The sequence below is a fragment of the Dermochelys coriacea genome, chromosome 22 (genome assembly GCF_009764565.3).
Source record: "Dermochelys coriacea isolate rDerCor1 chromosome 22, rDerCor1.pri.v4, whole genome shotgun sequence".
Taxonomy (NCBI): Eukaryota; Metazoa; Chordata; order Testudines; family Dermochelyidae; genus Dermochelys; species Dermochelys coriacea.
The window spans coordinates 5,626,956-5,654,413 of NC_050089.1; the positions used below are offsets into that span (position 1 = coordinate 5,626,956).

A 27,458-nucleotide genomic window follows, 5' to 3' on the forward strand; every position below is an offset into this window, starting at 1 on the left:
GGCCCCAATCCATTTACATACATGCTTAACTTTACTATCATGAATAGACCCATTGAAATCATCCATGTTTGCAGGATTGCAGCCCAACATAACAAAAGGTCAATTTTTTATGTGAGGAGCCTCTAAATTTAGGATGGGCTCACACTAAAACAGCACAACTGAACACTGGGGATTCGAAACAAGGAAAGACAGTCTAGTTGTTAAGGCACTAGGCTGGAACTCAGGAAATCTGAGGCAAGTGTTGAGCTATGGTAATTTGCACCAGCTGAAGAGCTGCCTTTTGGTTTTAATTCTTGCCTCTGCCACAGATTTTCCGTGCCTTAGTTCCCCTTCTATAAAATGAGGTTATTACTACTCTCTTCCCTATCCCTTGTCTTGTTTGTTGAGACTGTAAACTCTTAAGGGCAGGGACTTTCTCTCACTATGTGTCCATACAGCATTTAGCACAAAGGTGTTCTGATCTCTATTGTGGCCTTCAGGTGCTATCTTAACACAAAATAAGAAGAATCTGAATCCATACTGCCTTAAATTTGGGGATATTCAGATTTGGTCCAAGGTGTGTTCAAATGGCAAACTCTGACCTAAACTGGGCTACAGGAAATTAATTCAGGCCCATCTCTACTTTGAAATGTTTACTAAACATTTTGATGGCAATGCAAAACTATGACAACACATTTAGTCTTCCCAAAAGCAAACTGGGAAAAGACGTTTGCAACACACTGAATAACCAAGTGCAATAAGTTACTATTAGCCTTGCATGCCATACAGTGACAATTACTGTTCCTAACACGAGACAATACTTAAAACATGTTCAGTCAGCTAGCCAGTTCATCCGAAAAAGCCTCTCTCTAGCTGAACCAAATGTTACTGTTATTCTCATTCATTCATACAGGGTCAACTGTTTAACTGATCATACCTTTATGCAGAGAAGCCCCCATCTACACTACAAAAATAGCCATGTTTAGACTAGTCTGTGTATCATAGTTATAAACCGTGTTGTAGCCATGTCAGTCCCAGAATATTAGAGAGACAAGATGGGTGAGGTAATATCTTTTACTGCACCAACTTCTATTGGTGAGAGAGACAAGCTTTCGAGCTACACACAGTTCTTCTTCAAGTTTGGGAAAGGTACTCAAGTGCCACAGTTAAATACAAAGTCGAGCAGATAGTTTAACATAAGTAGTTAGTACATATTCTAAGGGACCATTCGCGGTGAAGTGGCCCATTAATACCCCTGCAGTCATTGGACAACGAAGCGTGTTAGCGAATGAACTCTCAGAGGAAAATGATAAAAGTCAAAATCACCATATCACCTGTGGGTGAACTCTTTTCACAAAAAGAAAAGGAGTACTTGTGGCACCTTAGAGACTAACAAATTTATTTGAGCATAAGCTTCCGTGAGCAACAGCTCACTTCATCAGATGCATCAAGGTGCCACAAGTACTCCTTTTCTTTTTGTGAATATAGACTAACACGGCTGCTACTCAGAAATCTTTTCACAAAGAGATCACTCCATATCTGACCTCTCAGTCCTCATCCTCAAAGGAAACCTGCATGACACTTTCAAATAATGAGCCTGGGAGCTTAAATTCATAAGTTTGCTAGACACTAAAAATCATGTCTTAATAAAGAGAGTGGACTTATTGCTTATTACAGCAATCTGTAACCCACTAACCGCCCTTTTTGTCCTATGATTACAGGGGTGTTAATGGGCCACTTCACCTTGAATGGCCCCTTAGAATATGTTTTAGCTACTTATGCTAAACTATCTGTTTGACCTTATATTTAACTGCGAGTACTTCTCCTGGACCTGAGGAAGAGCTCTGTGTAGCTCGAAAGCTTGTCTCTCTCACCAACAGAAGTTGGTCCAATAAAAGATATTACTGCACCCACCTTGTCTCTCTGTCAGGGTTATGGCTAACCATGCCATTTTTTCATGCCTGGAGGTGGTGAGGGGAAAAAAAAAACAAAATGTGACTATCACGTAGGCCCCCTATTCACTAGCAAATTTAGACCTGTCATCAACCCATTGCAACAACTGGTGGAACCAACGTTGAAGGCTGTTGCACAGAAAGACCTCCGGCATTTTTACCACATGTGGTTTGACTATATCAGTAGCATCCTGGACAGCATGGTGGTTTAAATGTCGGTGGTCACAGGCATCCTATTTACACCTGCACTCCCACCCTTGCAACCATTATTGCAGCAGAGTGTGTAATTATAGAGCATAAAAGGCTAGCATAGGCACCACCTTAGTGAACCACATTTTAGCCTGGTACATACCCAGGTTAAACCATGATTATGACATTCTCCCCTCGCTCCCCCACTTTCATCCACAAAAGGTCTGAGAAAACTGCATTAGAGCCCTCAACGTGACATCTCAATCTCTGTTTTAAAAGAATACGTTAAAGAAACCAGAGTCTGGAAGACCGCGGAGAAACATAAGGTGGTATCTTTGGGATTTTCTCACACTGCATGGTGCACATTCCTGGATGGGATAAGTGCCAGTTCAGTGGTGGCAGAAATCACTTTCATGGACGCTGAAATAAAACTGCTGTCAGCTTGGTCCTAATGCAAAAAGCTAGAAGAAGGTGGCATATCGAACAATCACAGCTTTCGTGACAGCCACCATAATTCCTCTAGGCTATCTCTTAAAGCAAGAGGTCACTGATACCGGTGTACACTAGGCAATCTGCAAAAGAGACCTCTCTCGAAGATCATTTTGTACAGGGAAGGAAGATAGCTCAGACATTCTTTTTTAAAGCTTTCATTTAAATGTAGGGCAGGTTCTACTGAAATAACACCCATAAGCTAGTTAGTTAATATTCTAATATATAAAGATAAAAAATACTAGTAATTCTCTCCAGGTTTCCTTGTTCTATATGCAGGTTTCCTTGTTCTATATGAGTCTCTAAGGTGCCCTAAGTACTCCTTTTCTTTTTGCGAATATAGACTAACACGGCTGCTACTCTGAAACTTGTTCTATATGGATTGACTTTAAAGTAAGGGCCCTGAGAGCTTGTGTACCAAGTGCCTTTTTGTACTTAAAATCCCGGGGAAGGCTCAGCATCCATAAGTGGACCCAAATTTTCAAAGAACTCAACTTCCATTTAGGCCTCTAGATTACTGTGGCCAGATTTTTTAAAAATCTCAGCTCTTATTGCAAGCAACAGCAGCTGCTATGTGCTGAGCCTTTGAAAATATCCCTGCTTACTTAAGGTGCCTAACTAGGTGCTGTGAAGCGCTCGGTTGTTTTGAAAATTTGCCACTAAATAATTAAGTGGGGAAAATGTTCAGTGTCTGTCTTACAGGAACTGTCTGCATTTGGGGACTTTTGTGCAATACTGTCAACGTTGCTGAGGTTTAAACCATTTGAGGACATCAGTAACTCAGCAAAGTGGTTAGGGGCCCATTACAGGAGTGGGTGGGTGAGGTTCTGTGGCCTGCAATATGCAGGAGGTCAGAGATGATCATAATGGTCACTTCTGGCCTTAAAGTCTGAGTGTCTATATGAGTCTAGAGAAGCTTAAAGCAGCAGAATTTTGTGTCTCTGCTGCTGGATAAGGAAAACGCTATCTGGCCCTCTCCACATCTGAAAATTATTACTCCAACGAGAAACTGCTGAGCTTTAATTAATATGCAAACTAGATACCATTAACTTGGGTTTGAATAGAGATTGGGAGTGGCTGGGTCATTACACATATTGAATCTATTTCCTTAAGTTAAGTATCCTTACACCTTCTTTTAAACTGTCTAAATGGGCCATCTCAATTATCACTACAAAAGTTTTTTTCTCCTGCTGATAATAGCTCATCTTAACTAATTAGCCTCTCACAGTTCGTATGGTAACTCCAACTTATCTGTATGTGTATATGTTCCATTCTATGCATCCGATGAAGTGAGCTGTAGCTCACGAAAGCTTATGCTCTAATAAATTTGTTAGTCTCTAAGGTGCCACAAGTACTCCTGTTCTTTTTGTGGCTACAGACTAAAATGGCTGCTACTCTGAAACCTACTAAAACTCCTCACTGTTTAAGAATCATGCACACACATTGACCTTGACCAGCTAAATGAAGAAAAAGTGTTAACTTGTGTCTACCCTTGGTAAAAGGGCGTGGAAGCGTCAGGGTCAGCTAATACATGTTCGCTAATTCCAACTTAACCTCAATGTTTTAACCTAACAAGGACAAAGCAATAGTGTAAGGACTGGTCTATGTCAGGAAAATTTGTACCAATGCACCTTCACTGGTGAAATCCTCTAACAAAACCATGCTGACCCAGTGCAAAATACTCTGCCCCAGTGTGATTACTGGTGCAACTCCTATGTCACACTAATACAGAATAATAGCTACACCACTATGAATATCCCAATATCAACAGCCCCTCAGAGAATCAAACAGCAATTACTTTGTCCGGCTGGAATAATTTTTGATTGTTAAATCTATTTTAAAAGAAAAACACTTGTCTAATGTTCTCAAGGGCACAGCTGCAACCACTACTATCCAATCATTTCGCCTTCAACACCCACACACGCATTTGTGTTATAAAGCATTGGAGCTGGCATGCATGTCTGCTATGAATGGAACCCTGCTGCTAGGGAATAGGAGAAGAACAGTTAGCGAAAGCTTCAATCTAATTTAGATGGGGGGGGCAGACAAAGGGATAGTTACATCATGAAACAAAATTTAACTCTAAAGACCATTTGGAGGGTTTTTGGGGAGTTGGTTTGTTGCATTGTAAGTCAGAGCATTGGTGGTGGTGGTGGTGGTAGCAGTGGTGGCAGCTTGGCTTTTTGTTTGGAGGTGGAGGGAGGAAAAGCAAAAGCATTTTTTTTCCCATGGAATTAACTTTGCTTAAACATGAAGTTGTTGCCTTTGTGTCTGAGCATTCTAAGTCTTCCAAAATGGATAAGGGTGCTATCTTATCATAAGTCTTATTATTACAATTATTTACTACTACTACTACATTTGTATAGTATTCATTTTTTGATAGGAATTTTATTGACATGTATAAACATGGAAGTCCTGCCCCAAAGGGCTCGCAATCTAAAGCATGCTTTGAAATTCAATGTGGCATGGAGAGGCCCAAATTGAGATTGGATCCCAGCTGTGCTAAGCACGGCCCTTACACATGGTAGGAGATTGTAAGATCTTTGAGGCAAGGACTAGCTAAATAGACTAAGACAGACAAAAGATGAGAGGAGGAAATATTTATCCTCCATTTTACTCACAGGAACTGAAGTACAGAAAAAAAGATCAAGTGACTTGTCTAAGATCAGAAAGGACGTCTGTAGCAGAGGCAAAATTGAACCCAGAGTCTCTGTGAGAGCCTTAACTACAAAGAGCATTCTTGATTTTCAAGAAGCATTTGCCAAATAATCAATATTATACATATTTTATATAGCAAGTAGCTGAAAACAAGATATTCATTCACCTTTGCCTCCCTAAGGCCACAAATAAACTGCGCTACAGACTTTCCTTTTACAGTCTACCACATCCGTGGCGGTTTCATGAAGAAATCTATGTGAACATCGTGAAATATCTTCCATATATCCCAAGAACACTTATCTAGCTGTGTGGCCATCAAATGCCTACTAACTGCCAAAGACCATAATTTCCAGAGTCCATGAAGCATCTCTGTATTGTTTGATTAGTTTCAAGAAAAAAGCTACACATTTGAGTAAAGATGAAGGTGTGTGGTATTTGGGGGATTTTTTTTTTAAGCGTACTGGGAATAATTCAGATAGTCCAGAAAAGTGTGACCAAAACCAAAAGCTTTTTAAATTACACCATGAAAAAGTATTAACCAGGAATTTTCACCCATCATTAAACAGAAGTGCTAATCAGAGTGCTTTAAACCATTATGTTCTTCTGCGAGCCCTATAATTTTAAATCACAGGCAGGCAAAGAAAGTGCCCCTGAATTATTTGCCAAACTCCAACTTGGTTTTAAGAAAAAAAAGGTGAACTGCATATTCACAAACTATGCAAGAGTAACGATAAGAACAATAGGATGCTCACTTGACAAGCGTTCATGGGGGAAAAGGTATAAAAGTTGTTTAATTACGTATGTAGGTGGCAATGGTGGAATATGAAAAAGCTCCAGCAAAAGGGTTTTTGCATTTCCTTCTCCCCAAGAGAATTCATTTGCATTAATAAGCTACTTCTGTGTGGGGAATGCCAGAAAAAATAATTTTAAAATGATTACAGGAATAATAACTTACTGAGAACAGGCCACAGTCTGCCACCACTGCATGCCCCACTCAACCCGAATAAATACAGATACCAAAGAGACTATCAAAGAGGATTGGCTGTGCAGAGCCAATTGCAATTATACTACACGTATAAGGAACAGAAAAGGTGCATGATGCAAACTGATTAAAGACTCCAGGAAACCAAGCATAGAAATAATTGAAGTGTGGTGGAATGACTCAGTAGTAAGAAAGCCAGCTGCAGACCGCATGGTCTTTTCCCCAACCAACAATATTTATCACAAGAAAGTAAAATAAATGAAGATAAACAGAAATAGTTCCCAGCTTGGGATTCAACCCAGCCCTATGGACTCCTGTGTGAGCAGCTGGACCTTCTGTCTCCTAAGCAGCCATTTTTTACGGCCCTTCTCTGAATACCTGAGCAAGTAAAGAGAGGGAACTGAGCTGGAGTTAAGCTCTTGTTCACCAGTGCTTCTGCACTGCGTTTACAATGCATTTTTCTACACAGAGAAAGCTTTGAATGAGGAATAATGGGCTAGGAAGATACAGCAGCTGAAGCTGCAACCACAAAAGCTATTTGAGAGCAGTTAGATAAGTGCACAGAAGAGACATGCACTAGTGCAGAGGAGCTGGCACAAATCAGGGCACAGGCCAACAACAGGGTGGGGCTGCAGCAGAAGAAGGATGCAGTAGTCTCCTTTCTCCTGAGGCATCAAGCCAGAGAGGGGGTGGTGTTAGGGCAGCAAAATAACCAGCCAATTCCTCACATTTCTGCTGAAGCCTTCTCCAATGGGGGGCCTCTGTTGAGTAACAGGCCCAAACTAAAGCTTCCCTTCCTTCTGCATTTTCCCAATGGACAGAATAGGTGGAAATGCTCCCTGCCCTCCTCTGGCGGTGTAATCCTCTTGAGGCTCAGCAGTCCTGGCTAGTAGACCCCGCGGCAACTCGACCTAAGGTACGTCGACTCCAACGACGTTATTCGCGTAGCTGGAGTTGCATAGCGTAGGTTGACTTACCGAGGTAATGTAGGCATACCCTTAGATAAGTATGTATTGGTATCCCTATTTAGCAGACAGGGGAAATGCTGCACAAGAAGAGATTAAATGATTTAACCCTCCCCTTCCCTTTGCTGAATCAGAGTCTGGGAATAGAAGGAATCCAGGAGTCCTTTCCTAATTACCATTAAAGAACACTCCCTTCTCTCACATAGAGCAGTCTCCTTTTCATAAGATTTGACCAACAACTCCTCTCTTTCAACTTCATTCTGATCATCTGATTGCACACAAGAGCAGCACTGACGTAATACAGAAGTGTAAATTTTCCCTTTGGGGGCAGCCTGCAAAAAATAATGAGAGGTGAGAGGGAAATGTTGTTGCAAACAGAGAGCTACTAGAGAGCAGTCTGAACGGTAGCATATAGCAATTCAACTGTTTTCCCACAACGACTAAAGTGAAGCTAGTATTTCTGTTCAATCCACATTGACTTATGTCAGAGGCAGGAATATTTCACTGCAAACTTTTAATTGTCCCGAGTCACACTGTCGGTCATAAAATGCCTTTACGAACAAAGTATAAAAAAGCTGAGTGATCTGGCAAAGTGCATAAAAGAAGAAAACAGGTTTGTGCCATAATTTTACGGCACAGATCTGGTTTTTTATTTTATTTTTGAAGACCTAAAAAGGGTCAGAGGAGCTGTAATGGCTTAAAAAAAATGCTGTACATACCGAACTCCACCAAAAAGAAGAGCTTAAAAAGGAAAAGTTAAAAAGATAGTGAAATGAAGTGATAGAAAGTAGAAATATAATGCATCTTCTAGGGAACAAACTGGTGTGATAGACAGCACTTGCAAAAGAATTCTGCTAAGAATAATGCTTACAAAGCAGCCCAACAGCCAACAAAATCTCCTGGAAAGTGAGTCAACTGCCACTCATTCCCTGAATTGTTAGCCTCATTACCATAATGCTATGAAAAGAAAACTCATCCTGTCAGCAGGTCTCAAGCCAGTCAAAGGAAAAACCCTAGTGTAATATAAAAGAGATTCTAAACACTAAATCTGATTACAAAAAAGAGGAAAACCGCTCTAGAGAAAAATGAAGAGCCTGAAATAGAACCCCCCGAAAAAGAATTATTAATAACCAAAGGGGAGGGCATCAGGCTGACAGAGGAAATTCAAGACCCATTAGAAATCAATGGAAATTAGACTATTTCAAGCTATTTACATTAAGGACACTAGGAAACTTTGAAATTTTTACCCAAGTGACTTAGAAGACTAAATTGCCAGGAGATGTTGTGATGTCCAAAACTATAACAAGGTACAAAAAGGCATGCATCCGATGAACTGAGCTGTAGCTCACAAAAGCTTATGCTCAAAAAAATGTGTTAGTCTCTAAGGTGCCACAAGTACTCTTTTTCTTTTTGAGGGTGCAAAAAAGAACTAGATAAGCTAATGGAGTATAGATCCAATAGCCAATGGCTATTAGCCAAGATGGTCAGGGATGCAACCCCATGCTCTGGGTGTCCCTAGCCTCAATTATTGCCCGTTCCGTTCATTCCCTCTGAAGCACCTGACAATGGCCACTGTTGGAAGACAGGACACTGGGCTAGATGGACCATTGGTCTGACCCTGTATGGCCGTTCTTATGTTAAGTCCCCAATTTTCAAAAAGAATTTAGATATTTAAGACCTAGCTTTCACTGAAAGTCAATGGGACTTACACTTCTGTATGTCTGAGTCCCTTTTGAAAGTTATACCCGTCGTCCAAAAATTTTTCATTGTAAAAATTGTTATTCTACTCCCGTTAGCATTATTGGGATCCCCAATGTACACATGCACCAGTATTTTTTTTTAACATTGAGCAGCATTAAAGGCAGAGAGAGAGTATATCAAGTGACTTTGTGCTGAAAATGGTGGAGGTAACCAGTGACTTATCTACACTCATGCTAGCAAGATGTTAGCAAGGGTGGGAAACATTTAGAAAGTTTCCCTAATGTAGATATGGTCTCAAAGTTGTAGCTTTTAAGGTAAATTTTAACTCCTTGATTTTTTTTTTTAACGGTTAATGTAATATCTTGTTTGAAAGTTATCTTTGAAAAAGAAACAACTCTGAAATGGCTGATTTCCAAAGGATTCTAATGAGTCTTAAATATTCTCACTTCCCCCGTGCATCAGGAAACATGGTCTCTTTCAGGGAAATACAAAGCTGGATCACCCAGGTGACATCTCCCCCACGGCAAACTGCCACCCTGAGATACATCAAACACCACTGAATGGAGCTACTGGTACCGTAGGCCAGATTGTTTCCTTGGGGACCTTCCTGTGCAGCTCTGTCCCAGCATGCACAGAAGACGAACATACCACCATTCCCAAATTGTCCCCCGTGCAGAACACTCTAGGGTCCACATGGGCAGGTGGCTGTATTTCCTTATGCACACCCCCTTTCTATGTTATGGACTCTCCTTCCCTTTAGAGGGCCTGGGGACAGTTATGCACAGTGGAAGCTCAGTCTGTGTGGCCCAGTTAAGCGGATAGCCTAGGCCTCCAGCAAATTGGATCTCCCAAAAAGGCACTTCAGCCTGGCGAAAAATTATTGGGTGAGATTCTTCAGCCTGTGTTATTGCAGGAGAGTCAGACCAGACAATCATGCTGCTTCCCTTTGGCCTTAAAATCTAGCAACCTATGACCTGGGACTGTATCTCCTGACTGTTTGACAGAGATCTTCCCCTTCCCCTCCCCCCAGTGACACCTCCTGTTCATTCCTATGTACATACACACACAGAATAACCTGCTGGAAAGTCAGTGGCAGAACCCCCATTGAGAGAGAATGAGTCTGTCATCCTCAACTCTTTCTGAATAGTACTTACCTCCGTGAATATTCCCTGTGATTTTAATGCACAACTCACAGAATAAGGTACACTCAGCCTAAGCAGAGGTGGCAGAATTTAAACATGAGTTTCCTATCTCCTACCTGGGTCTTTCCACGCAAAGGAACAATCTGGCCCCATGACAAGTATTTAAAAAAAAAAACAAACAAACCTGTTTTGAAAATTCAAGTTTAACAGTTCCATTCTTATTTAGAAAATATTGAGCTATCTACTGCAGCTTTCCTTTAATGGAACATGAATGAAGATGCTATTGCTCTGTTCTTACCTAATCTCTGCAATTTATCATGTTAATCAGATAATTATCCACAGAATCTTATATCAAACGCAAGACTTAGTGACAAGTTTTACAAGAGAACTCTCAGCATTAATTTCCTAGGATTCTCAAGGCTAATTTTAAAAGCTTTTCAAGCAAAATTTAAAAAGGCCTCCAACTTCATTAATACCACCCATCTGTGTTATGCTTTACTTTTCTCTTTAATGAATAAGTGAACAATACCATCCTACACTTTTATGTCATCTGCTGCCATCTCATCACCAAATTATGAAAACCCTACAGGGGAGAGCAAGTTTAGTCAAGAAGCACATTTTCTTTTCTTGGCATATCATCTTGCCTCTTAGTTGGACAAAGATTGATACTGCGTTCCATTACCATTACAGTGTATAATAAGTGCTTTCTACCCATTCTTGTTTTATAATAAATATAGAAGCCTCTGGATGTGCTCATTAAAATGATATAATTTTATTTTTCTCCTGAGTACAGTAAGTAAGTAAGCAAATACAAAATATTATAAGAAAGAAGCAAGATCAACTGAACAAAGCATGGGAGTGGAGCTCAAAATTAGCAGCTCTGCAACCAACTCACCGTGTTACTTTGGTCAAGTGACCTAGGCCAAAGTTTTCATAAGTGTCAATTTTGACTGCCTCAGATTTGGGCCCTAGGGGTCTAAAAATGGGCACTTAAAAACTAGGGCACCCAAAATGAGTAGACAATTGTGAAAATTCTGGCCTGAACCAATATGTACCTCAGTATCCCCATTGGTAAAGTAAGGATATTGCTACTTGCCTACTGGTGCGCAGGGATCTTGGGATGTTCAATTTATTACTATTTGTAAGCCACTTTTAGGATCGAAGGTGCTAATGTATTATTATTATTATTGTAGACTTGGACTTGAAGGCCAGAAGGGACCATCATGATGATCTAGTCTGCACCACGCATCTAGTCAAGCCACACTGCAGACCAGAGAACCTCACCCACCCACTGCGCTCTTACAGGAACAGAGTCCTAATTGAATATTAAAAAATAAGTCTTTTAGGCTCCAAGACTCATTACAATTCCATCAAGGGCTCTTTGACACACAAATATTTCTACTCTATTCAATTTAGGTTCATATACTGCATCCAGCATTGTAGAATCTGAGCCACAACCCTGAACTATGTGTTCCTTTGAAATAGCCACAGAGCAGAGAGTCTGTGTGTTCCAAAAGAGATTGGTCACAAGACCAGTAGGTGCTCGGATATCATAATAATAGTGAGCATGGAAGAAGATACATTTGACCAATAGGATAGTTAGAGCTGTACACATTCTGGTGCAGTATATACCAGATTAAAAAATAAATGTCCTAAACAACGTTTATCTGCTTCCTTCAGGATTAGTACCATAAATGAATGTTCCAAGTAAGCATTATGTTTAGATCTTTAAGAAATATATATTGTACATTAAACCCACTATTGCCAAGTTACTCTTCTAGGTGTATAATAAATAACTAGCAGATAATTCTGGTGGCCATCTAATTAACCCCCTATTACAACAGCTTTGAGGACGACAAAGAAAATGATTTATAAAACCCGTATTTCCTGTTCTGTTCTACACATTTGTACTACCGTGGCATCTACAGATCAGCACTTTTGCAACAGCACTGAGAGACAGAGGAAAAACTAAAATAGTTTAAACAGACATTTCCCCAAGGATGCAGTTGTCATAGATCCCAACTCTTGCGTTCAAGCTCCTTGTACATGATTTGCGGGCACATTATTATAGCTAAAGGGCTTTCTGACTCTCAGCAAATCGCGAAGCACCATGTTCCTGCACCTGCCCATAATATTGGTTCCCCCTAGTACAGACCGTTAATGAGGCACGCACTTCAGCTCTATTGATATGCTATTTCAAGAGTTCTCATTAATCAGGGCACTGCTGCTATTTTACTCCCATCCACCTGAAACTCCCCACCCTCATTTAGCAGTATGGGACGGGCAGGATGTTTGCAACCCCTTCAACTTCTATTCATAGTTACACCAGGGTGCCTAAATTAAACCAATCTCTGCAAATGAACATCTAGCGCACGCACCTGGGTGGTTGCTCAACATGGTTGAGCATTCTCCTCATTGGTTTTCTTCAACTTTGCATTTCAACATTACTTATTTTATACAAGTGTGTATTGGGTTAATAAAAATCCTGCAATTTTCACACACCTTGGTGCAGTGTGCACTACTATTTAACTCAGGTTCCCAAGAATGACTAGATGAATGAACAAATCCAAAATTTCCAAAGGGTTTTGTTTTAACCAGCCAGGTCCAGTCAGCAACATCTGTTCATTATTTGCAATATTCCTAGTCTTTCTTGTCAGGAAGGTGGCTGGTCTGGTGGTTGTGTGGATTCCATCAGTAATTCAGCATCAGGGTAAACTGCCAAATAAGTTCCTTCCATAAACCCCAAATATGCAATGCCATTTTGTGAAATTCTGCCTGTAGATGCATAAATATTTTCTTCCATTACATAGCAGTTTGCAGTTTCTTAGGGCTTGTCTACACAGGGAAACTATGCGAAATAGGCTAAGGTGTGAATTTAAAGTGTAGTAGGTATTCTACACTAGCTCTTCATATGGACACTCTTATTTCACACTAAGAGACTTTTTGCACTTAATCCCCTTCCAAAAGTGGCATAAGAGTGACCGCACAGGGAGCTCCTGAGGGATAACTAGAGACATGGTGGGTGAAATAATATCTTTTGTTGGGCCAACTTCTGTTGGTGAGAGAGAAACGTTTCAAGCTTACACACAGCTCTTCTTCAGATATGCAATAGTTATTTCGGGCTATTTCCATATGTAGACAACCCCTCAGAATGACTTTCAACTTCCGGAGATGTCAGTCTTTGGTAATGCATTTTCTAGCACAATGCCAGAACGACGTGTGTATGGGTGAGAAAGAAAAGAAAAATGGGATTATCTTGTATTTCCTTGTGGGCCACAGGAGACTCATCAGAAACTTCATCTTATAAAGAACAACTTGATTCAAAAACAAGCCATATTTTAATTTCAAAGTCTGTGTAAACATCTGCTGCTGTTCAACAAAATATTTTTAATAACAATGGGTATTTGTAATCAATTCCATATCCAATGTCAATATTTTGTTAGCAGTAATCTGATATGAAATCTAATTTGCACAGCCTACAATGCTAGCCCAAGAGACATCTTGTCTCCCATTGGCTGATAAGAGAAATAAAGAAAAAATAAATAAACTGGAAGAAGATTGTTAATCTTATTTTGTTGTTTCTCAAGGGGTGGATTTCATTATTTTGTTGCAAGTCCCCCAATATTTGGCATTTTTCTATAAGCCTCAGCTCCTGGAGTCAGGAGATTAGTGTGTGTGTGTGTGTGTGTGTGTGTGTGTGTGTGTGTGTGTGTGTGTGTGTGTGAGAGAGAGAGAGAGAGAGAGAGAGAGAGAGACCGACCGACCGACCGACCGACCCACACCGTTCTGGTTGTGGAGAAAAGATTGAAAACATGACCTGAGTGCACCCTAAAGACTCAAAAACCGGAAGACAAATAAAAAGAATTCAAATTCTATAATTAAAAAATAGTAATAGAATGATTTTTGGGTCTTAACTCGTGGCTTTTTTTAATGCCTTAGATCATCAATACTATAGATGAAAAGCAACCATGTGAGACCCTCATTGACTTCAGACGAGACTGCTGGTCTCCTGGGGGATTGTGCACAGAGTCCTTAGTCTCAGTTGGGAAGCCCCAAGAGGATATTTGCCTTCCCAGTCAACGTGTACATGCTACAGATGGAATTTTAAAAAGCATTCACCACTGACCTAATTGCTCCCATTGGAGTTGATGGTAAAACCCCACACAGCAACCAAATCAGCTGCCTTCCTAAAAAGAATGTTTAGGCAACTACAGAACGTGGAAACTCCCACTAATGGGAGCGAAACTAGGCTAACACCGCGTGCCACACTTCTGCATACCCAGGATGGGAATTATATGACTGGAGGGAGATACGGAGAGTCCGGAATTAAAGAGCTGGTCTGTACCCCTTTAAAATCTTCCCTTCAATAGTCTCTGATTCATGAGAATTTGTCTAGCCACGTTAACAACATTTAATGATGCCATTTTTGGGCCTTACACAGAACCTTACACAGAACTGAGGATCCCAAAGCATTTTACACAGCTACCTGACAGAGAGGCTTATCCTCATTTTACTCATAGCATGGGATTGTGAATCAGCATAAAATCATGAATCATCTCCTCCCTCCTGCCAAGGAAGGGAAGCTGGTATCACATTTAATTTCATCACTTTAGCACGTGCCGTGATCAGTGTCAGCACATACAGGAAGGAAATTAAGACCTCCCTGAAGTCAAAAACAAACAAACAAAAAATTCAAGGAAAATTAAACAAAAAGCACCAAAGTATTGAGCGTATACCACAATTTAGATGTAAATCTCAAATCAATATCAACCTTTTAAAATTATTCCCCTGCGCCAGCATGCCAAGACAAATACATTAGCTAAAGTACTTGTACTATTTTAACGGAACAAAATCCAAAATTCCCCTTCCACAAAAGTAAGAGAGAAAGCAAGGAGAGGAAACAAGTCAAACGCGTGGGTATTGTCTCTTTCAGTTCACCCATATTTTGTATATATATGCCCTTAAAAAGGTATGGTATGTATGTGTCTGACATCTTTTCATCAGTTTTAAGAGAGGCCTGTTTCCCTTTCACATGGCTGCATCTCATTCATCTGTGCAACACTTGTACATGAAAAGAGGGCCAAGGTCTGGGCAACAGCCAAGAAAGCAGATGTCAGGAAAATAAAAACTGTAAAACACATGGACTATTTACCACCACAATATTACAGTTCTTCCCTCCACCCAGGCCCCCCTCCAATCTGATCCCTGATGGCGGTTTGGTAGCATTACTTTTCAGGACACCCTACTCATTTATGGAGAACCAAAGCTGCTAAGGTGAACAGTAGAAAGACAAATGAGCATAGTTCAACGAGGCTGAGCAACAACCTTCGCTATCACACAACGTAACAGGTAATTGAAAATGAACAAAAGCAGTTTGTTGTAAATATGTACCACGGTATCTTTCAAGACACACTAAGCATGAAGAATCAAACCACAGGAAAAGAAAATATTGGTTTACCAGGCCAATTTCAACCTCAGGCTTTTATGAAACACCTGGCAATTTAGCATCACTGATAAAAATCATTTTAGAACCTAAGTGTATCTGTGACCTATTTAGTACCGACTGAAGGAAGCAAAAAATATTTAAAATGCATGCAAGTGGAATTCCCCAACGTAACCTAATATCCTGTCTTAAAAAGTGGTTGCTAATGAAATTAATGAAGTTTGCATTTATATACACCTCTACCCGGATATAACACGACCCAATATAACACGAATTCAGATATAACGTGGTAAAGCAGCGCTCTGGTGGGCAGGGCTGCGCGCTCCAGCAGATCAGTGCATCAGTGTGTCTGGCTCCGACACGCTGCTCTGAGCGGCGTGTTAAGGGTGCCGAGCCAGGGCCGAGGGGATGGATAAGGGGCCGAGGGTCTCGGGGGCGGTCAGGGGACAGGGCGGGTTGGATGGTTCGGAGGTTCTAGGGGCAGTGCAGTCAGGGGACAGGGAAACGGGGGCGTCGGATAGGGCGCGGGCGTCCTGGGGGCCCTGTCAGGAGGCGGGGGGATAGGGGGCAGGGCAGTCAGGGGACACGAAGGAAGAGGGTTGGGTAGAGGGTGGGGTCCTGGGGTTGATTAGGGACGGGAGGATCTCTGGAGGGGGAGATCAGGGGACAAGGAGGAGGGGGGTTTATACAGGGGTGAGGTGGTTAGGGGCAGAAGGTCTCTGGAGGCGGTAGTCAGGGGACAAAGAGCGGGGGGGTTGGATGGGTCGGGGGTTCTGAGGGGTCAGTCAGAGGGTGGGAACTGACTATTAATAATGGAAATGCTCGAGGCCAAAGCAAGTTCGATATAACGCGGTTTCACCTATAACGCGGTATATCAGGGGAGAGGTGTAGTACCTTTCATCTGCAAACAATGAACAGAAAAATCACTAAGACATGACAAACCCTTCATAGCGCTGCTAGTTAACTTCTGCCTGTTGAATAGTAGGAATCATCTTGGGGTAACAGGTCAATAGTGGGCCACAGACATTGGTGGAAATGGAATCACCGTTAACTTCTAAAGACTGATTCTCCCACTGAGGGATTCAAATAACCTCCATTTGTTTCAACTTCAGAGATTCAGGATATGTTTTCCCACTTAGATGCTTTTTGGACCCACATGTCGCTTCACAGAAAAATTCAAATTTTCCACAAGCCCAGAATTGACAAAAAAAAAAAAAAAAAATCACACACAACTGGAGTCATGCCAGTTTCTACCTGTGTAAAACCTCCACTGAAAAGTGCCTTGCACTGCTCCAGATGATCAGAGTGGACTGCAGCGACAAGATGTCCTTTGACATGACCCAGAGCGTGGTGCCAGATTTGAAGAGCAGCTGCCTTCCAGCTGGCCTGGCTATATATATTCTTTCATGCAAAATAGGCAGCCAAAAGGTTCTCAAGCTACTCCACTGTTTTGGGGGATTATAATTATTATTATTTTCCATCATTTAGTTATTTGTTTCTTTGTTCTAAGTGTGGTCAACGATACGTTCCCACACTAAACCCTACGGCATGTTGACTCATCTGAAAATAATTCAGATAATAATTATCTTTGCACCAACACCCCCTTGCCAAAAAATAAGCCCACAATGGAACACTCGCACTCAAGAAACTGAGTTTTATATTCCTTGAAGGGAATTTTAAAAACCATCACGGTAGCTGACAGGCCTGGAGTTTTAGAATTCCACCTGTCCTGCCAGGTCAAAATTTCAGATGTTGACACCTGAAGATGATCTGGTTTTTAGACATGCCCAGCACACAGAATACCTATTGAAGTTAGTGGAGTTACACTGGATTAAGTGTATATTGGTGTAATAGAGCTCTGAATCTAGTCAAATATGTAGGAAGGATGGTTTTGCAATTACGGCATGGGACTGGGATTCAGGATATCTGGGTTCAGTTCCCAGTTCTGCCACAGAATTTGTCTATGATCCTGGGCAAATCACAATCTCTGTGCCTCAGTTATTCATCTGTAAAATGGAGACACTGATACTTCCTTTCTCCTACTCAGTGACTTGTTTATTTGGATTGTAAGTTCTTCAGGGCAGGAACTATATCTCACTACACCAGAGGTGGGCAAACTACGTCCTGCCCGGCCCCAGAGCTCCCGACTAGGGAGGCTAGCCCTTGGCCCCTCCCGCACCATCCCCTCTCCCCTGCAGCCTCAGCACGATGCCAGCGCTCTGGCCCGCCGCTCCTGCCAGGCAGTGCGGCAGCAGCAGCATGGCTGGCTCTGGCCGGGCGCCGGGGCTTTGCTACTCTGAGCAGCATGGTGGGGGGGGGGGGGGCTGAATAAGGGGTAAGGGGTCCCGGGCGCAGTCAGGGAACAAGAAGCTGGGGGCGGTTGGATGGGGTGGAGGTTCGGGGGGGCAGTCAGGGGACAGGGGGGTTTGGATAGGCATGGGAGTCCAGGAGGGAGGGGGGAAACACCTGTCTGGAGGCAGGGGTGCGAATAGGGGTCAGGGCAGTCAGGGGACAGGGAGAAGGGGGGGTTTGATAGGGGTGGGGTCCTGGGGGATGGTTAGGGGCCGGGGGTCCCAGGAGGGGGTGGTCAGCGGACAAGGAGCATTGGATGGGTCAGGGGTTCGGAGGGGGGTGGGAAGTGGAGGGGGCAGATAGGGAGCGGGGTCCAGGCTCTTTGGGGAGCCACAGCCTTCCCTACCCCGCCCTCCATACAGTTTTGCAACACCAATGTGGCCCTTGGGCCAAAAAGTTAGCCCACCCCTGCACTACACGTATGTACAATATCTAGCCCAATGACATCAATTGGTGCTTTTAGGCATAACCATTAGACAAATAACAATTTGTAGCAGAAAACAGCCATTTTGCTTAACTTGCAGAGTTCCGAGTACTGTATTTCATACTGTAATAAAATCCATATATAAGAAAAAAATTAATGTTTTAACTGTAAAAAATATTTTAGTATACAATTACTAACTGCAGTTCCAAATAATGGATTAAAACTTGGCAATAAAGCTAAGTTGCCTGCAGACAGAACTTTTCCTCTATGTAAGTTTAAAATCAGTCACCATGAGAGATGGAAAATCTGTCAAATTTGGGGTGGGGGAGGGTAAAGAGGGATTTCGTTCTGTATTGAAAAATGGAACACTGAAGAACATAAACTTCAGATTTTTAAATTCTAGTCATATGCAGAAATAACTTGATTCTATCCTTAAAATGACTTGAGTGAGATTTCTAGGTTGCAAAGCCAACAAAAAAGATTGTCACGGCTAGAGTACTCCTGGTACTCCACCTCGGCGAGAAGATTAACGCTTGCTGCATCTTGGCTGAAACGCCTGGACGTCAGAGGTGTTGCATTACTGCGCTCTGATCAGCCTCCGGAAATGTCCCATAATCCCCTTAAGTCAAGTGGCCACTCTTGTCATGGTTTTTGAATCGCTGCAGGAATGTGGATATGCCCTTTGAAAGTTGTTTCTGACAGCCGGCTATTTATCTGCTCCGAGACAAAGCAACCATTAGTGTGGAATGCTGTGCATGAGAGAGAGGCGGGGGGGGGGGGGGGGGAGTAGGGGAGGAGCGGGTCTGCTGCTGTCTGAACTTACAGAACAGCATGCTGACATGCTCTCAGCCCCCCAAAAACTCACTCTCTCTCTCCCCCTACATACACACAACACACTCCGTCACACTCCACCACCACCCCCATTTGAAAAGCACGTTGCAGTCATTTGCATGCTGGGATAGCTGCCCATAATGCACCCCTCCCAATGCCACCGTAAGTGCCGCAAATGTGGCCACGCCAGTGTGCTTGAAGCTGTCAGTGTGGACAGACTGCAGCGCTTTTCCTACTGCGTTCTCTGAAGGCTGGTTTAACTCAAAGCGCTCTACATCTGCAAGCGTAGCCATGCCCAAGGTCAGTCTGTGGATGACTGATGCAGTACACTGAGCTGCAGTCAGGGCTTATCTAGAGCTCTTCAGAAACAGCTATTCCTGAATAAATCCATGTGTAGACACTCTTATTCCAGAACAACAGTGCCTTGATCTTGTTCAGCTTAACCCACTAATTTAACTTTCAAAGGGGTTACACTTAATATGAACAAGGCACCTTCACTGCAGAATAATAGTGTCCATACATGGAGTTATTGGAAATGATTCCCACTAAGGCCTGGTCTACACCAGCAAATTAGATTGGTATAACTACTTCACTCATGGGTGTGAAAAATCCACACCACTGAACGAAGCAGTTAAACCAAACTAATTCTCCCATCGACCTACCTACCACCTCTTGGGGAGGTGGATTACCTACCCCCAAAGGAAGAAACTCTCCTGTCAGCATAGGTAGTGTCTATGCTGAAATGCTACAATGTTTTAAGTGTGGACAAGCCCTAAGTACAAGTCTCCCTAACCACTATCCATGAAGCATGAGCTTCACCCAGCTACCAGGTGCCACTTAAAGAGTTGGCAAACTGCCATTTTCCCAAAAGGAAATACCCCACTGGGATATGGGGGAAACTAATTAAAAAGGAGAACATCCGCACCTTAAATAAAGGAGGCTGGGAGCTAATGACATGCATACAAATAGGTCTGAAAGAAATGTTCAGAATTTTTCCAAATATGTACCATAGTAATGTCTCAAAGAAGCTACCAGGCACAGGTTCAAGAAACCATGGGAACACACAACATTGCCTCACCGTGACCACTGAACAGGGTAAAGCATTCATTTCTAAAATTACATAAGCCCTTTTTTTTTTTTTTAAATACAGCCTCCAGTTTGTACCCACAATCAATCCGTCATAGATGTATTTTATAAGCAAAGGAAAATATAATTTAGACATCTACCTATACTCACTAATCAGACTCACAGCACTGGTACTTGAGAAATTTTGCAGACACATTCAATTTAGCAGGTCAGGTCTACGCTGTGGGTGGCACAACTATGCCACTATAACCCAGTAAACACAAACTACAGCGACTGAAGGGGTTTCTCCATTGCTATGGGAACTTCACCTCCCCAAGTCATAGTAGCTTGGTCCACGGAAGCATTCTTCCCTGTAGCTAACTGCATCTACATTGGGGACTATGTCAGCACAGCTATAGCACGCAGGGGGGTGGATTTTTCACTTCCCCAAGCACTGTAACTATGTTGACCTAAGTTTTAAATGTAGACCAGCCTCACTACCCAGAAGACACAAAACGGAAGGGCGGGGAGGCAGCCACCAAGCAGTCCAGGGATAACACCAGCTGTCCTCTACCATATCTATCTGGGGACAATTTGGGAATGGTAGTATGTTCCTCTTCTGTGCATGCTGGAACAGAGCTGCACCGAAAGGTGACTGAGTAATCCCTTGTCACATTTCACTTTTTAAAGACAAAACACACAGAATACCACAATTGAAGAAATGCCACCAGAAGTTGAAACAATTTTGTGTGTTTGTGGGGTGTTTTTTTTTTTTTTTATTGATTCAGGGCTGAAATTTCATCAGCTACATTACAGTCCTGAGCAATTCCAGCTACATTCCAGTCCTTAGTTTTTAGCACTAATTTATAAGCCCTTTGGGAGGGGGAGGGAGTTGAAAAACCACTGACTATTCAGCAGCATTGCGAGTAGGAAAATTACTATATAATAAATAATGAAAAAAAAGGAAACATGTTGCTGGAATCCATTAGTATGTCACATTTGGTTTACGAAAACAAACTGCACCCAGAGATTCAGATCAAGTGGACAGTCACGAAAACAGAGCTGTGTCCATCACAGAGCAGTATATTCCAGTGGGGTTAGACATTGCACTGAATTCACTTGCTAAGAGAAACTAAACCACTAATGTTGTATGCGTGAGAGAGCAAGAGAGAGCTCAGCGTACAGCAAAGCCATCATCTTATCTCAGCAAAAGCAAAGGAACATTTGAGATCACTCAGGTAAAACTGCCTCCAGCCTGAATTGTCTCAATTAAAAAACAAAATGTGATGTGAAACAATCAGCATGCTGCTATAAAGAGGGCTTTTTCATTTTTTAATGTTATGACAAGTGTCATGTTAAAAGGTTTAATTTCCTTCTCTAAATTTGATTAGCCAGAGATTTTAATCCTCCAGGGTGTATTCAACTAACCTACAGTACTTGTAAATACATGTAATCCAACTAGCAGTAATGCAAACTTATCTTCAGCATGCTTCACAAGTTTACCCAACCATGCTGCTTAATAAAAGGGAATTCTTCAAGACAAGAGTGCTCTCTACCAGCAGAGCAGGACTACGCAATTCTCTATTCTGGTATGGCAAAGTGGAAACCAAGATGATAATGCAACACAGATCATGCAACTAAATGCTATTCTGGGCCCAACTAGCTGAATGGAGATCATACTCCGCTGGATGTTCTGCTACCAACCAGGACAACTACCTCCCTCTATTTAGTGCCTTCTGCCCTCAGCCCACTGAAAGGACAGTATTACAGATGAAATATAGGACAAGTGTCTGCTTAAAAGAAAAGCTGTGGTGATGTCTCTGAGCAATGCCATTTTACTTCTCCTTCCCAACAGGAAAGGCGAATGACACAGCCTGGAAGGGAAAGAAGACGAGGAAGAGGAGAGAAAGCAGTACACAGAAAGATAGGTCTTCAATCAGTTCTCAGCTACCTTTCAGGATAGCCAGCCCCATTATATAATTTTAAAACCCGTGCTCCGGTCCAAAATGAAGTGCTGGAACACACTTCCGGTAAGTGGCCATACCAGAACTACCCAGAATGCTGTTGTGGATCCCAAAAATATGCCAAAACAGCATCCCAGAGCATTCCAGCACAACTCGAGGCCTGTTTAAAAGGCACAAAGAGAAGTAATGAATTGGACTTAACTGCAAACAAACTTTAAACTGTGGTGTTCACTGGAGAAGCTGAGTTCAGACTCTTTACCCTTTCTCCCACATCCCAGCTCCTGCCATGCCCTGTTACTTCTGCCTATATCTATTACCAGTCAGATGTATCCTTTCCGCTCTGTCCCAGCCGCCCAATCCTCTGTACATACCTTGGTAATTTCTCACCTTCATTATTGTGACCTCCTCCTTTTCTAGCTCACCCTCGCCTACTTCTTCCTAAAAAAGAAAAGGAGTACTTGTGGCACCTTAGAGAGTAATAAATTTATTTGTGCATAAGCTTTAGAGAGCGTGAGCTGTAGCTCACGAAAGCTTATGCTCAAATAAATTTGTTAGTCGCTAAGGTGCCACAAGTCCTCCTTTTCTTTTTGCGAATACAGACTAACACGGTTGCTACTCTGAAACCTACTTCTTCCTGCTTCTCACTGACCCGCTCGACACCACAATCTTACTTTCCAATAGTTCCTTCACCACCTCTTTGCATCTCTGATCTTGCCTTCTCCTATTTACCCTTCCACTCCTTACATTCCTCCTAGTCCTCTCTCCTTAGATCTCTCTTCCAGTCTCAGTTCTGAACCTTCCCTGCCCACTATACTTGAAGCACCTTCTTACTTCCTGTAAGTCAAGTGATTTCCTTCTGTCCTTCAAATATTAGAGTCAGCTGACAATTTTCTTTGGAAAAGTTTTTGCAACAGAAAATTTCTATTTTCTTAACATGGTATTATCTGCAGGAAACATCCACTTGAGATTATTTTGGCAGGTACTTGTTGAAAACAAACATTTTCAAAGTTTTTGGGTTTTGGCACCCAAAAAATGATGTTTTAACCAGTCAGGTGAAAATTTTCAGGAAAACCAAAATTTTAGCTTGATTGGCCAAAACAAAATGTTTGTTGCCAAAAATTAGGGGGAAAGTTGTTATTTTTGTATTTTCAACAACTGAAGAATTCTGTTTTTAGCTTCCCAACCAAAAAAATGTAAAAACATCATTTTCACTCAAATTCTTGTTTTTGTCAAATTTTTCATGAAGGAAAAGTTAATGTCCCAAATAGCTCTCTCATATATATTTTTAAACTCCACCTCTATTAGGAATCCATCCTGTTCTCCTTCACAATAGTTTCTACACACCACACACATCCTTACCTGAACTTCTTTCCCACATCAGGTTTTGTCTGTATCAGATTATAAACTATTCAGGGTAGAGTTCTACTCTGTGTTTGCAACGCACTGTATACTATATAAATCAATAATAATAATAGTTAGAGATACCGAAATTAATGGATAGTAGACAGGGCTCACCAGGCAGCCACTCCTATTTGCAATGCAGGAACAAGAGGGCCTTTGATATTTTAGCAATACATTTAAAATATCGGAAGGGAAATAGTTTAATACAAATCTATAAATTAACCCATGGAACTCACTAGTGCAGGATATTGAAGCAAATGGATTAGAAAGATTTAAAACAAGGATTAGAGGCCTATGAATAACAATAGCATCTGCTCTCACTAGCTAGTAAAAAGGCACAAAAGCTATCAATCCTCATGGCTTTAAACCTATCATTAGTTGGGATCAGGAAGAAATTTCCTTTTGTGATACAAATGCTGTAAAACTGGGTGCAAATATAGGTGAAAGCTTCGAGATTTATACCTTCCTTTAAAATATCTATCACTGACCACTCTCAGAGATAGATACTGGAATATCATGCTCTATTCCCGTAAGCCAACACCTGTGTTTCTCTAAACTTTTCAGATGTAAAGAAACAATACAGTTTAATAAAGAAAAATTCTAAATTGGTAAACTCGTAATTTAGTTTTAAATTACTAGTTTTCTTTATTCTCTACATTAAAGTGGAATTTTTAAGCCACATAAAGACAACCATTTGATTGTTCACTGCAAAAAGTACACTGCCAAAAATGTTAAAGCACACACACACATGCACACACTGAAAAGGTATACGTTTCACGTTACAGATCCATAACGATAGTAAGTTACCCTCTCTTTCAATATTTGTTTTTACTAGTGATGATATTGGAATACTTTTTCCAAGAAAAGCACAAAGATCCTGAGAGGGGAAATTCAGAAGAATGTGTAGGTACTTCTCACCAGTTAAATGCAAGAAAATAAAGTAAGGAGGAGCAGGGGACATGTTCAGGTCACAAATAAAAGCGAGCTCAGCGGTCTCAGGGTAGGTCTTCATCGACACAAGGCCACATCACACAAAGCATCCCACAACTTGGCACATATATAACATGAAATGCCAAAGACTGGCATTAGTGTCAGGTGTTGCAAGTCAGAAATAAAGCATACTGCTTTGTTGCAAGAGAGAAACTTGGGCAATCGTTGCCTGCACTACATCTGGCCATCTTTTAATAGCCGTTCCATTCTTACCAGCACCAAGTTTACACCTAAAAGAAAGAAAATATTCGAAACAATTACTACGTCTGGACCCCATCCTTCAGTCCTAACTTGTGCAAGGAGGAGGGGTTTTTTGCCCAAGTAAGGTCAGGGAGGATTAGGCCTTGAGTTTGCACTATTTAGCATCATGTCTCTGTACCAACCATCAGAATTCCCTAACACACAACAGCAAAACAAGATGTCAGCATCGGGAGCACAGGATGGGCAGTGCAAAAAGTTAAAAATATTCCCATAATCCTTTCAAATTGAATCCTGACCAAAAATCAATGCAAATTTTTACCTATACTCTGAAAAGCAGGATGCAGGAGGGCCAAAAACGCTAATTCCATCATATCTTGGACTATTTGCACAACAGAGGAAAAAAAGGCTAGCACTCCTGGAATTAAAACAGATTTCACCTATAGACAACCCTGAAATTTGGAATCCATTTAGATGAATGCTGAACATTCTCTATAAGGAAAAACAGACCTCCAGCAAATAACCACATTCTTGCACCTTAAGCAATGGAAACAGTATATCATAACGTAACACTGTTATCTGCTTGCAAACAATTGCTGCCTCATTTAGTACACAAAACTATGCACCTAACACGTGCATATCCTAAGGAATTAACATGAAACAAGAAAATCCCATGATGTTCCTATCACAAAACCCTGCACATTGGTGTGGGCACAGCAACCTGGAATATGTAAAGTACTGCATATTTATTATTACACGGCCAATGGAAATTAGGAAATGTGGGGGTTCCAGTATTTTTATCTCTGGTATTTGTGTTTAGGTTTTTGCCAGGCTTTTCTATATAAGTGAATAAGGGAGCCTATAATGGAGCCAACGTTATACAACATCCAATCTTCTCATGGTATTTTAGTTCCTGGATGGTTCAAATACTGTATGGAGACTACATTAAGAGTTCTCACGGGGGGGTGGGGAGGGGGCCCTATGAGAAAACAAATTCAAAGAAATCTGGATTTATTTGGGTTCCTTTGCAATGCTAGTAGGAATTATCCACTGCACCCCTACGGCTGTGTAAACCCAAGTGGGTGGAGTCAGCATAAAATAGCTAAACTTTATTTATATGCATCATACATTGAAATAGGAGAGTCCGAGTCTTCTGCTTCCTGGAGCTATGTTCGTAAATAACTTTTGGTTTTGCAAAACAATCTGCAAACCAGGTAGGAAGCGACAGCCATGCCAGAGAAGGCAAATTTTAAATAAAACTGCCTTTCCACCCCTCTTTCTCAGCAAAAAAATATTTATGTGCTCTTAGCCCAGAAATACAAAAACCCAATTGGACTGGAACAGCAATAGGCTTATTTCATATCAGCCACTGTATAAAGCCAAGGGTGAAGGAGAAGATTCGCCCTGAAGATCATCAGCTCTGCCTCATTCCACAAGAATTTTAACTACATGATAACCTGGACCTCCAAAGCTGGGTTTCTAAAATAGTACAGTGGCAAAGGCAGTTAGTTAACCAAGAAAAGCATTAAAAGTACACTGAGAACACCAACCACTATTGCTCTTTTAATACAGTCACAGAAAGGATTATGTATTTTACCCTATTTAAGACAGCATCACACAAAACATTTTATTTTTAGATTAAATAAATGCAAGTTTCAATTACACTAATTCCTACATTTCATACCAATTTTACTGGAAAAAGCTTCAGAAGAGACTATCATATAAAGGGTGAGGGATGAAGAAATACCAAATTATTATACCCGACTACGTTTTATATGCTAGTATAATCTATAATAAAAATCTGACTGCATGACATAGTTTACCCTTCTTCCATACCAATATCCTATAACTTAAATTCTGGATAGTCTTAAATTTAGACTCTCTCTCTGTATTTTTAAAGGAACTTGCATTGTCTAAGTGGTAATGACATGCTCGCTTTTTAAAAAAACACTGTCATGCTCTAATTTTTTATTAGACATTGTTGGCTAAGACAGCGTGAAATGATTCTGTTCCTTGCAGCAGCTAAAATATCTGCCTAATATTCTTTTTATGAGAGGAGGATTAAAAAAAATCTTCTTTCAGGAGCATATATCTGTGCGTGATTTATTGCTAGTACTGACCTTTCAGATTCATCAAGATTGCTTCCAGTTCCTAGCGTCCCTGCAATGGAAGCAGCTGTACAGATATTGGTAAAAGCAGCAGCAGCAGCTCCAGTCCCTCCTTCCATGTTGCGCGCACGCATGCACACACACGCTCACTCTGCAGGAGCAGCTGGCTAAAGGCAGTGAGAGAAGGAGAACGCGGAGGAGGCAGAAAGAAAGGGCTAAAAACTGAGGTTGTTTCCCCACCCGACCCCACACCCCTTCTTTAATGATACAGTACATACAGACTGCTTTCCACCTCAGGCGGGCTCAGAAATGTCAGTTGTGTGCACGCACCTCCGAAAACATCAGAAGGAAAAATCAGCAATGAGAAGTACAAAGCAGCTTGCAAGCCTGGGTTCCCATTCTTTCTTTGCTCACTAATACCAATTCATGTTTTGCTGAGGCTGACACAGGCATTTCCAGCTGTAACCCTTTCCAAGCCGAAGCAGGAAGGCTAAGAGACAGTTTCTGTGCCATGTAGCACCCAGGCAGGGATGTGCTCACCTGGGTTGGACATTCTGATTCCTAAATAATTTTTAATAATTTTGCAGAAAATGGCCAACTAGGACTAAAAGGTATGAAATTTAGC

The 27,458-nt window shown here is 41.5% G+C and overlaps 1 protein-coding gene across 1 annotated transcript in view; it reads right to left on the bottom strand.

The window, feature by feature from the left end:
• Positions 1-26,975, bottom strand: part of ARHGAP32 (Rho GTPase activating protein 32) — a 264,621-nt gene extending 237,646 nt beyond the window's left edge. The window contains 1 exon segment of the mRNA XM_043501046.1: positions 26,846-26,975. Within this exon segment, the coding sequence (XP_043356981.1) occupies positions 26,846-26,967 (122 nt within the window). The 5' untranslated portion in view covers positions 26,968-26,975.
• Positions 26,976-27,458: the final 483 nt, after the last annotated feature.